This window comes from Pezoporus flaviventris, unplaced genomic scaffold, assembly GCF_033815535.1.
Source record: "Pezoporus flaviventris isolate CSIRO_AGI_PZ_B2104156 unplaced genomic scaffold, CSIRO_AGI_Pfla_v1 ptg000018l, whole genome shotgun sequence".
NCBI lineage: Eukaryota > Metazoa > Chordata > Aves > Psittaciformes > Psittacidae > Pezoporus > Pezoporus flaviventris.
In genome coordinates this window covers 1,749,223-1,761,987 of record NW_026892566.1, presented here as the reverse complement: position 1 = coordinate 1,761,987, position 12,765 = coordinate 1,749,223, and the positions used below count along the sequence as shown (strand labels likewise).

Sequence of the window (12,765 nt, the reverse complement as noted above, 5' to 3'; positions counted from 1 at the left end):
TTGTAATCTGAGTAAGTAAACAGGATTTTTGAGAATTGATTTTGACTCCCTGCAGTAGTACAGGTATGTTTGCTCTGAATTCCTTCATGATAGAAGCTGGGATTTATCATTTAAAATCATTTAGGGATTTATTTTTGCAGAAGACAGGTTGGAAGGGTTTAACCCCCCAAAGCTAGTGGTATAACCTTTCTCTAGGGTCCATTTATAATTGGTGAAGAGACGTGTTCTCACAGAATGCAGTTTAGTGCAGGAATCTAATGTGTGTGGTGGGCACACTGTCTTCCCCTTTCCGGCCCATCCTTTTAAGTGCACTTTTAAGTGAACCTGGAAAGAATATGTACCTTAATGAAATATCTGAAGCTGATTGATTAAGAATTCTCTCACCACTTGCAAGTTTGCCCCGCCAACACTTTCAGAAGTTATAAAGTTCTTGATTATAATTTGTGTGAAGCAAAATGGGTCTATGTGTAATTATCCAGGGAAGATAACTGCTGAACAGCATGTCAGAACATTTGGGTTCCTGTTCAGACATATGAGGACCTGAAATGTACAAGGATAAGTCAATTTATACAGAGTCTTCAGCACAGACAGGATTTCAGTCATACATGTGATGTAAGGATAAATGCAGAATTGGGGACTGGCTGTCATAATGTGAGAGAGAAAACAAGAGATTAGATAGCCCATGCTCCCTTTTTGACAGCAGTCAGAAGCTTAAGGGCACCTCTACTCCCCACTTCATCAGGCTTTCCTTTTGTTGCTCAAGTATATTCATAAAAAGTGAAATCTAGATGGACTACCCTTACAGACCCTCAGTTTGCAAGCAGGAAGTAAATTGTAATTAAATAAAAATAGAGATTTCGTATGATGGGGGGGGGGGGAAGGGGGAGGAAACAGGAGAAAACAAAGTCATATCGTGTTGACAGATCATGTGTTGCCTTCAGTAACCCAGGGAACATCATGTCTGCTTTCATTCCAGTCAGTTTATCAAGTTAGTGCTGTATAATAAGAGTCAGTCTTACACTGGACAGTGTGTGCTAGCTATGTAGTACTACACTACAGCCAAGATGGTTGTAAACTGAGAAGGTAATTGTCATTTAACAGAAGGAACATCCCCACAGCTCTGTATGGATATTAATGAAATCTAGGTGTTCAAAGAATGAACAATAACATGCAGGTTCCCTTTGTGCATGCACTAGTTGAAAGCAAATGTCCTCCCCTTGGTAATATGAGATTGGGGAAATAAACCATGAAATGCCAGATGGAAAAGAGATTGAAAATGAATAGAGATTCATCTATTCATCTATTAATCTATTCTAGAAATATCTAGTAATACATCTATTGTGAGTTGCAACAGCTTTTAAAGTGGAATAAATCATAGTTGCCGCTATTTCTGCTCCCCTTGCTCCCTCCATAAGTTTTCTGACTCATCTGACAAAGGTATGGGTGCAGGGAACAAATGTGGAAGGGAAATCGGGGTGCTGATGCAAATGAATAAGCATCCTGTATGATCATGGGCTGATCTCCAAAGGATGGTACAGTGATTTATAGTCATGATTAATACTGGAAATTCTATCTGTTGTGTTCTATCATTGTGGCTTTGAGTTACCCTCTGGGCTTAAACCATGGTAATGATTTAGTGCTCTTTCTTAACTAGTTATAGTTAGATTTTGAACAGCCATCACCTGCTGTGATTTAGAATTCTGATGTAATTTGTTGTCTTCGACGCTTTCTTGTGCTGTTCTTAATTTTCATTACAAGTCTTCCTTGTAAGAATTTATGATGCTATAACCTGGCAAATGTTGGAGTTACTGTGTTGAATCTGAAAATACAAAACATTTGTAGTAGTTTCCCCATGATGATTATCTGCCAGTGGCAGTAGAACCTTCTAAGTGTACTCACTGCAGATGAGCTAAAGAAAAAAATCAAGAACCGTCTGAGTAATACCGAAGATCATTAAGCTTAAACCAGTCTGTAAAAGAGCTTCTCTAGCCTTACAATTGTATAATTGTGTTCAGATAGAAAGATGGTACAGTTAGCTCTTGAAAGCAAGTTATCTTAGTACTGCTGTTTGGAATAAACCAGCAGTACCAAGTGGAATAAAATAGGACCTTAGATGGGATTTTTAAATTTTTTTTTAATTTTTTCCAGTTTGTTTGCTGCTTTCTTTTTCCAGGAATGCTGTCCTATATGTTAGTTTTGATGGTAGATTTTGATCAATACTGATTTTGTTCCAGCATCTCAAGTCTAACTAAGCTTTTTAAAAGTTTCATGGAGGAATATGACTCTTTGTATTTAAGGGATTTTAATTCAAACAATGCTTACAAGAAAAGGGGAAAAGAAGTATTTTGTAGGTGGTTAACTTCCACTTTATTTCTCATCGTTTGGGGTTATGTTCAAATTCAAGGTTTCTCACAATATTCTCATTGGCAAACTAGACTTAAATTCTGCAACACGACCTTTGCGTTTCTGTGGCACTTTCCGCAGCAGACTCAGGTAAATTGTAAAACAGAAAATTTTAATGAATCAAGTTTGAAAATTACATTCCAATCAGTTTAGTATTTGTCATGGTGATTTGACATCAAAATTATTTACATTTCTTTGAATTCTTAAATCTCTTGCAGACTTTGGTTATGATTGTGCTTAGCCTTTGAGAGTGGTGATGGCGATTGCTTTTGGGTGGATAGCTAGAAGATAGTTGTAGTTCTCACAGAAACATGACATGTAAAGTGTAATGTTACAGAAATATCAGGTGTTTGGTAGTAGAAGGTGTAAACCTCAAAGTAAACTAGTTACTATGCTATTATGGGAGGGACAGTATATGTTATACAGGTGCTATTATGTAGCATTTCCATCACTCATTCTTTGCAGAACCTGTTTACAGACTTCATAGAATGATGATATTTTACACTGGAAAGGATATGTAATTTCATAGTAAATTAGAACCCTCAAGAGCCCAACTGTTAACTTTAACAAGTCTATCATATAAACCATGTCCCAAAGTGCCATGTCAATGTGTCTTTTGCAGCCTGTTCCAGTGCTTGATAACCCTTTCAGTGCAGAAATTTTTCCCTGGCAGAGCTTGAGGCAATTACCTCGTGTCCTATTGCATGCTGCTTGGGAAAAAGACCAACTGTACCTTGCTACAATCTCCTTTCAGGTATCTGTAGAGTGCAGATAAGATCTTTCCTTAGCCTACATTTCTCCAGACTAAACAACCCCAGTTCCCTCAGCTACTCCTATGTCTCAGGAGAAAATAGTGTAATTGCTGCTATTATCTACGTTCCTTCCTTAAATACTTGGACTTTAATTGGTGGGAATCTGTAGCTCAGCAAAAAAAATATTTTTTTTTCCCCTAAATATCACTTATGGAATCTATTGGGCATTTTTATAATTTTAAAGGCACTCTTTATTTCAGAGACTTGATGTAAATAGATTTTCTCCAGAAAGGGAGCTATATTCAGCACTAGAGAAGTGTGGCAAGCAGGAGACACTTAATGAATGGTATTGATTATGCAAGTGAACAAAAGCTGTCTTTGTACAGCAGTGAAGGCATCACTGAGAAATGTGAATTTTGCCCTGATGCTCTAAGACAGACATTCAGTTGTGAAGGACTGGGGGTGAGGGTGGCATGACACATGGACAGGCACAAACAAAAATGGAAGAACTAAGATGAATAATTAATGAGAAGGTTAATAAATTAAGCTTACATAGGCTGGGAATAAAGGATGATTTTGAGCAATAACTGGTATTGGTTTGGGAGAAGAGGTTCATCTCTGCAAAAAAGTAGAGCACTGGGATACTCCAAGAGAAGAAAGGAGGAAAAGAGTGGTTTAACTTCCAGATATAAAAATAATCCTAAAATAAATAAGTACTCCAGAAAGATTAATATTTTAGAGCCTATCCAAGACAATGTGATGTTTTTCGTAAATTTAAATGGGTTCAGTCAATTAACAGAGATTTGTAATCGTGTGTGGAATCTGATCATAAGGGACCATTGCATAACTTTGATGATTCTAATTAAACTGCTCAAACAGAAAGTCTCATTGTGCAAATAGATGTATGATTCTTTTATATGATTCTTCTATGACTGCTTACTTTTTGATCATTTTTCTATAACTTATTCTGTTCATTTATTGTATTTCCTACTTCTTCTTGTCAAATAGGTAAGCAACCTGAAGAAAATTTTAAAAGGAATATTGGATTACAACCATGAGGTAAGAACCATTTTAAGTAATCTACATCTACATTTCTTTTTGGTTATGTATTTTAACTAACCCGTTTAATGTAGTTTATATTCTGCTGATTAAATTATGACTTTTTCTTGCAAAGTATTTGGCATACAGAGTGTTTCATGGCCTGTTCTCTGGTGTTAGACTTCTCTAAAACTTCTCACCTACTTTATTGAATAGTCAGGAAATTCTGTCATACAAATAGTAGAGGTCTTTGCTGACTATATCCCAGTGATGGAATTGTGTTTGATTTTTGTCCCTTTCTCCGCCACTCCAGCTAAAGACTGCTGCTGGTTGTTTTTTTTTTGTTTGTTTGTTTGCTTGTTTGGTTTTGTTTTTTTTTTTACCTTGAGAGACTGAAGAGTATTTTTAGCCTCTCCCCACATTAAAGTTTTTGATTAAATGTTTTAATCCCAAGATGTCAAAGTCTGCCCTTGGCATTCCCTCTTAGGCTATTGAGCAAACTCAGAATCTAACCGCTCCAGAGGAGGTACGATACAGTATTTTTTTCAGTGGTGAATCTTCACCTGAAATATGCTTTTAGTCTCAGTGATGTTTTGAGGCAAATTGATCTGTACAGGCTGCAGCATAAAATCCATAATGTGTATGTTCTGGACATTGCCTGTTTTAAAATACTAGCTTCTCATAAATACTTTGGAGAGGAAGATGTTTGTTAACAAACTTAAGTCTTCAAAAAGGAACAGATTTTTAGAAAGAAAAAGTTAAACTGATAAGCTGAAACAAATTCTGAAAATAGGTGGAAAAGCAAGAGGGTTATAACTGACATTCTAGAAAGAAACAATTAAGGTTTTTTTCTTATAGAAAATTTATATTTGTATGACAAAGCAATGCCAGCTTCTTTTTGGCTATTTAGTATATATGATTAAGTTTCTGGTGTAAAAACTTTACTACCAAGCAAAATCTGAGCTGTTTCAAGCTAATTAAGTTCTGCAAAGATAATGCAGATTTGTAAGTTTGACTGGATATTGGTTTGTGGGTCTTTTGGTTGTTTTTTTTTTCTTTTCTGTTGAGGTGATGCTTGTGGTGATAATGGGGATGACCTGGATTCTGCTATGAATCCTGGTTATGTTTTCCTCAACCTCATTCACTCTTCTAGCAGTCTTCTTCTACAAAAATATAGATGTGAATGTATGTAGATTTTACCTGATGTAGCTAAAAGCCTTTGAAAAGTGTATATGCTAATCTCGTTAATTTTCAGAAATTTCTATTGCATTCAGGAGAACAGTTTTTCAATAGCTGTCCTACGTTGCTGTCTTTGTCAATTATAGTATGGTAGAACAAGAAGATAAAGTTATCTATTTATAGCTTGCACGCTTTGTTATGCCCCAATAATCTTGCTGCAGAACTCTGAGCTCTGGAATTAAAACTTACTTTTTTTTTATTTATTTTTTTTTTAGTAAAGGTCTTTCATATTTGTTTTTTTTTAAAGGGGGATAATGCTCTTTTTCATCTCAGAATATTTATTGGAGAGTATAATTTTCGTATTTTGTTGTTTGTTTTTTTTAAACTAAAATTATACCTTTTATTTACTTCAAAATCCTCTGTTTCAAAATCCTTCACATTCTTGGCTTCTGCATAGTGCCTCCTGATATGCGTCTCCCTTCAGCTTTCTTTAACAGCAATTACATTATCAGTAACTATGAAGTATTATTGACTTAAATCTGGCACTGATTTTGAAAGAAATTCAGCAACTACAGAATATAAAAACATGTCAAGTTTGTATAATTCAAAGAATCTGAGTCCTTTAAAGTACACAAAGTTTTTTAGTAGTGTTAATGCTCAGTTGGAAAGCTGTTAAAAAAAAAAAAATAATGCCACAATAGAAAAACCAGTCAGAACAAACTCAGCTACAACAATTCCATAAAGCCCAACCCTGGAAAACTTTTGAATGGCTCGATTTCCATGTATTCTTCATATACATCTGTTAAGTGTTTTTCACAAATACCTTTACCTAATTCACTGCTTTTCTTGAGTATTAACATGAAAAAGGGTTTCTAGCAAACAAATGACTTGATTGCCTCCACAGTCTTTGTTTCTTTACTGCACCCTGCTTAAGAAGTGACAGTTTCTTTTTATCTGCAATTAATGTGTCAGAGCTGTGTTTAATTCTATATTTCATATTCATATTTTCAGCCCCCTGAAAGTTCTTTATGAACAATTTAGCAGAATTGTTTAATTCCTTCTACTGACAATCATTAATGTAAATCCTTCTTAATTATAAATAAGATTACATTAATTGTAAGTCACATGGGGTGTTTTTTTTTTGTTTTGTTTTGTGTGGTTTTTGGTTTTGGGTTAGTTTTTTTTTTTTTCCCTGCATGTGGGCTGTTTAATTATGTATTGTACTACAGTGTCAAGTTCTCTTCCATGGAACTAGCTTTTATAGCTCTGAGACTTGCTAAATATCCTTAAATTTTGTAAAAGTGTGAGGCCGTGTAATCAGGTTTTAATGTCTTATTTTTGTCATTCATCAGTGCTAGACACATGTATTGTGCAAGTGCAATATTTCAATCTTTCTTTTTACTGGTAAGAAATGTGAGACTTGTGTATAATATATTGTGCATCATAATGTGGTTTTAGTAGATAGATTTCCTTTTAATGGAATGCTCTAAAAGAAAATCTGGTTATCCATGTGCTGTTGATCACCATGGAAGCCTGCCTTTGTTACCTTTCTTATCTGAAGAAAAGAATCTTGCTAAGTTTGAAACTAATAGATGCTTATTAGTCGAAACAGTTGTCTTTGTGTTCTCCCAAATAGTAATTCTGTCAAGCAGCATGTTTTAACATTTAGATGTTAGGTATTAGGCAGTTTTAAAGGTGGGTTGAAAACTGTGTTAAAGTATGAGTGAATTGCTCTTGTTGCTTTTGAATCATCTTTGTATTTTGAATTGTGTGGATGTATATGTGTAGTGATACAGTTGTATATGTACTGGATTTTACACAGATTCTAGGGCAACAGATTAATGACTTCATCCTTCCTGATGTTAACCTGATTGGAGAGCATGCTGATGCTGCGGAGCTTGGGAGAATGCTTCAGCTTATTTTGGGATGTGCTGTGAATTGTGAACAGAAGCAAGGTATTAAATTTTGAAAGCATGTTTTCTCCCAGCCAGTGAATGAAAATCCAGCTTGTTGTGTGACTACTTAGGGGTTGCTGTCAGAGAAAAATGTATTTTTTCAGTGATATTATTTTGCCCTACATTTAGTAACTGTTGTTTTGTTGTAAGCTTCACTTCTTTTGGAGTCTCAAACTGTGGAATTAGTTTTGCTTCCAACGTACGTATTTTCAGTTTTTGTTTGCTGAGCCATGAGTATGACTGGGGATTGGTCTGAAGGTGTGATCTGGGTTACTGTAGTTTCTGAGACTTTTGCGTGGGTTTGGCAAATTAAGAAAGAGTACAGTTGTCAACCATGCCCTCTGGGCAGCAGCTGAAGACCAAGCATGCTACCTTAAGGGAATCCAAAATATCACTCGAGGCATTTGTTAAGTGATTGAATCCCACCTCAGGAGTCACTGAAAAGAGACTTCTACCTGTCTTGACTCCCATGGCACTGACTGTCTTTCTGACCCACACAGGTAAAATGAGGACCCATTTATTTTTCCTGTAGATGCCACAGAGAATGTGATGAACAATGGAGATGCTTGTTGAAGTGTCCCAAATCTCATGCTTGAAACTTGCCTTGGGTGCAGTGTGTCATATAGTTATCCAGTTGCCTTAAATTACACTCAATTCAAACCAGGTTAAGATAACAAAGCAACTACAGCCATTTGTTCTTAACAGTTAAAACAGGAAGCATAAGAACATGTTTATTAAATATGTATGTAAGTAAATAAAACTGTGTTTACTGTATTTACATCAAAGTCACATCAAATACCTGTCCCTAATTTAACTCATTTTGTTTTCCTTTCTGTCAAAATGACAGCCAGAGTTTCAGACCTTTTGTCTGCTCTTGCATAGTCCATTTTAGCTTTTATAGCTTTTATAGCTGGTTTCTGCTTTTCAGTTTTCTCAGGAATGAAAAAGCAGAAGGGACCTATTTGTGATACAGCACAGAAATAAGAACAGTGACCAAGAATGTATATGAAAATACCTTGAATTGAGGACGCTGTAGGAAGGCAGGACATTATTGTTAAACTTACGGAAAAGGACAGCCTATGCATGGATTGAGAACTTATATAGGCTGAATAGTTTGCGAACAAGGTCAGAAAACGAGTTAAGTAGTTGTTTCAGAAGTGTGAGATGCCAGAAGGAAAAAAATGGATGACAATCATGCCCTTCTTTTCACTGATTCAGAGTTCCAGTGAGCCTGGATTTATGCCTGAATACACTTCTGACAAATTCTTAACTTAAGTTTGTTGGGGTGGGATTTGACTAATGATTAAACATTTCAGTGTCACCTGTGACATGTAATTTTGTAGGAAGGATGCAGTTTCTGACCTCATGATCTGTGTGACTTGAGTTTCAGCAGTAACATTTCAGAATGCTCTTATTTTCAGAGTACATCCAGACCATAATGATGATGGAAGAATCAGTTCAACACGTTGTCATGACAGCCATTCAGGAGGTATGCTGGGATGCCTAGAGAATATTAAAGTTCAGCCTTTCAAAAGTGTGCTTTTTTATACTTTGGAAAAACTTAGTTGAAATTAAAGAAAATAAGGGGCATAGATTTTGCCATTTTACATTAAAAAAAAACCCACCTTAATTTTGTTTAGAAAAACTTGCTTTATGTCAAGGAACTCTGGTTGAATGTCCCACTTTTCTTTAAATCTAGAAGATTGAAACTTCTAGATATTTTTGTTACTGGGTTTCCTTTCCTTTACTTTTCCCACCCTGTGACTCCTGAAGTGCACTAGACTACGTTTATGTGAGTAACTAAATACTCTAGAATTTCTTCAAAATTTGTACCTTGAAATTGCAAAACTCCATGAACTGTTAATTTCATTTACTTTTTTTTTTTTTGGAACAAGTGAAGAGAGAAATGGATAGTATTCTTTTGTCAGCTGAACTTTTAATAGCAGGCTAATGAAGTTATTTGTGTTAATATTTTTCTTGAAGTTAGTAAGTATACTGCAGTGTATTTTGTAAAAGTGCTGTTCAGTAGTAAATTAAAACCACAGTGAAAATTAAGCCGCAGTATTAGTGGCCACTATAGCCATGAAGACCCCGTGTGACTTCTTAGGAGCTCAAAGTGCCTGTAAGTAGAGTGACTATCAGTTTTTGTAGGTGAAGGTTTGCTGCAGGCAGGCAGCTTAAGGAAAGGAGGAAATCCATGGTAATCCGTTTCTTCTGGACCTAACTATGACAAACTAAATTCTACACTGAGCACTAGTGCATTTTCACTCTTCTGTAGTACCTGAATATAAAGATGTCCATGAGCCTACATGGGCCTCATCCCCTGTTATCACTTTGACCAGTGCTGTATCCTTGCAGTTGTACATCATCTGGTCTGTGTGGACAGCTGTCTGTCACACTGGAGAGGACTTTTGAAATAAGCATTGGAAGAATCCTTATGCTGAGTCATTTCCAATCAGTGCTACAAGCACCAGTTTGCATGAGTTTTGGGATATTTTACTTTGGCATTCTTCCTAACTAATACAATGCTGTGATGGATTTTCATCATGTAGTCTTTTATTAAACCCAAATTTCAGCATTACTTTTTTCTGTCCTGTCTTAAAATAGAAAACTTTCTCTTATCCTTCCTCTTTCTGTAAAAATCTCTTGGTTTATTTTTTTGGTAAAAATCTCCTTCATTTGATAAAATACCCAGATCTGAAGCAGCCTGGAATTTTCAGCATTTGATGAGTAAGCATTGAACTTGTTTAGTGTCTGTGCCGTTTCTCAGAGGTGGGGAGTAGAAGTGGGGAGAAATCAAGATGGGGGTATGTTCATCTGAAACAGATTTTTGGAATTTTTTGAAACTCAGTGAATCAAAAAGCTTACTATTCAGGTACTGATGCAGCTCTGCGTGATTTTAATGCTACCTTCCAAGCTGCTTAGAAATCCAATGCATTCCAGACCAAATGAGGAGCATCTTGGGTGCTTAATGAAGAGGTCAGAAAGTGTCTCAAACTTGTAGGGTGCGACCTCCCTTCATTATTTTTCAGTGATCTTGAAAGTCTGCAGAGGTCCCAGTTAACTGGAGGCTGGAAGAGGTTCCAGTTTTCAAGAAGGAAAAGAAGGAAGATGCTAATAATTATAGGCCTGTCTCACTCCAGTGTCTGGCAAAATTATGGAGAAGGTTATTCTGGGAGTTACTGAAAAACATGATGGAGACAAGCAGTCATTAGTCCTAGCCAAAAGGGGTTCACGAGGGAAAAGGTCTGCTTAACTAACTCAATATCCTATTATGACAGGGTCAGACATCTAGCCAGTAGATGTGGGGTGGTTTTTTTTTGGATTTTAGCAAAGCTTTTGATGCTTTCTGTCATGGTATGCTTCTGGACAAAATCTCCAGTATACATTTACATGAGTCCATAATGCATTGGGTGAGTAATTTACTAGTGAGCTGGGCTCAAAGAGTTATAGTAAATGATGTTTACATGAGGCTGGTGGCCAGCAGCAGTGTGGCTCCACAGGGGTGATTTAGGGGTCACTGCTTTTTGATGTTTTTATAAACAATCTGGACACAGGTATCAAATTTACAATCATATTAAGGCAGTTTTTTGATAATACTAAGCTAGGAGCAGCTGTGTGCTCCCTTAAGGGCAGAGTGACCTTACACAGTGATTTAGTTAGTCATAGAAGTTGAGCAACCATCACTGTATGATATTTAACAGGAACAAGTGCTGAATTTTCCACTTGGGATGAGGTAATCTTTGTACATACAGAGGATGAGAAGCTGGAGAGCAGCCCAGTGGAAAGAGATCCAGGGGGTTGAGTTAATGGCAAGTTAAATGAGTCAACACTGTGCCCTGGCAGCCAGACAGGCTAACTGTGTCCTGGGGTGCATCAAGCACAGCATAGCTAGCTGGTTGAGGGAAGTAACTGTTCTACACTGCACTGGTGCAGTCCCACCTTGAGTACTGGGTGCAGGTTTGGGCACCACAATGTAAGAAGGATGTCAAACTACTAATGTGTCCAGGGGAGAAGTGACCAAGATAGTGAAAGGTTTCAAGGGCTTATGAGGAGCAGAGGTCACTTGTTTTTGTTCAGCTTGGATAAGAGAAGGCTAAGGGTGATCTCACAGTAGTCTTCAACTTCCTCAGCAGGGGGCAGTAGAGTGGGAAGGTGCTGATCTATCTGTGGAGTTTGCAACAGGACACAAGGAAATGGAATGAAGCTGTATCAGAAGAAGATCAGATTGAACATTAGATTAAAAAGTTTCTCAGTGGGAGGGTGGTTGTTCACTGAAACAGGCTCTCCAGAGAAGTGAATCATGGCAACAAGCTTGTCAGAGTTCAAGGAGAATATGGATGATGGTTTTAGTCATATGGCTTAGTTTTAGTTAGTCCTGCAAGAAGCAGGAAGTTTTACTCTGATCCTTATGGGTCCCTTCCATCTTGAGATATTCTGTTATTCTAGTAAGAGTTCACATCCAGAGCTGTACCTGCAGTCTGTGATTTTGAGGAGTGAAACTTCACTGCATTTAAGGAGGTTTTTATATTTCTTGGACTCGGAGCAGCTCAGAGTCCAAGTAACTTGGATTTTATGTAAGAGAAAACCAGGTAAAGTGCCCAAGAGAGTAGCTGTGTATGCGTATTTGAAAAGTTGATATGTCACCTAATCCAAACATTTCAAAGCATTTGATATTCAGGTACTCTTTCTTCAAAATTAGGTATGTAAAAAGACCTCTCTAAGCTTTACTGAGGTATTACATAATTCATTTTCATGTTTCAGCAAAGCACATATAAATGCTTCTAGATACTTCTCTTCATAAATCATCTTACTCATGAAAGTATTTCATGATGTACAGTAGAACAAGCCTCTGCCCTGTTTTCTCTAGGTTGTTTTTTGTTTTTTGTTTTTTCTTTTCTTTTTTTTTTTGCATGAAGCAGCTGGATTTTAAATGGAAGGAGAAGCATTTTATGTTTTAAATTTTATTTGGCTATTTTAGTTTCTGTCATAACTTGTGACTTCAACATTTCCTTTCTCCACTGATTTAAAACTTTAAAATATTAGCAGTAAAACATACCTTATGCTCCATAAAGCTTTTATAAATTGAAAAATGCTTTTCTGTTATTTTTTTCGTACAGTCAAATTGATCTGGTGTGTTGCCACCACCTAGATTCTTAGATTCTTCTAATCTGCAGGTATGCATTTCTAAATGCAAGCTGTGCACAAGATAGAGGAAGACCAAGAATGATACAGCTATCAAAAATATAGCAACAAAAAATTACATAATTATAAATTATGTATTGTGTTTTGTATTCTGTAGAATATTCCAGTATTCTGTTTATGTCACTATATTATTACTTGAAATGGATATATTACTATATATAACAGAGATTTTTAATTTCATAATTTACAATTTTGTTTTTAAAAGCCAAAGCTTTCTCCTTATGGAAATTATT

The 12,765-nt window shown here is 36.3% G+C and overlaps 1 protein-coding gene across 5 annotated transcripts in view; it reads left to right on the top strand.

Annotated features, from left to right (window-relative positions):
* The window catches only part of HOOK3 (hook microtubule tethering protein 3), an 88,686-nt gene that overhangs the window by 29,927 nt on the left and 45,994 nt on the right, over nt 1-12,765 (top strand). For 4 of the 5 annotated variants that reach the window (XM_061455034.1, XM_061455031.1, XM_061455035.1 and 1 more), the window contains exons 4-6: nt 4,164-4,214; nt 7,195-7,327; nt 8,749-8,816. In XM_061455034.1, the coding sequence (XP_061311018.1) occupies nt 4,164-4,214; nt 7,195-7,327; nt 8,749-8,816 (252 nt within the window). The remainder of the gene's footprint in view (nt 1-4,163; nt 4,215-7,194; nt 7,328-8,748; nt 8,817-12,765) is intronic. The other variant, XM_061455033.1, reaches the window with a different exon arrangement.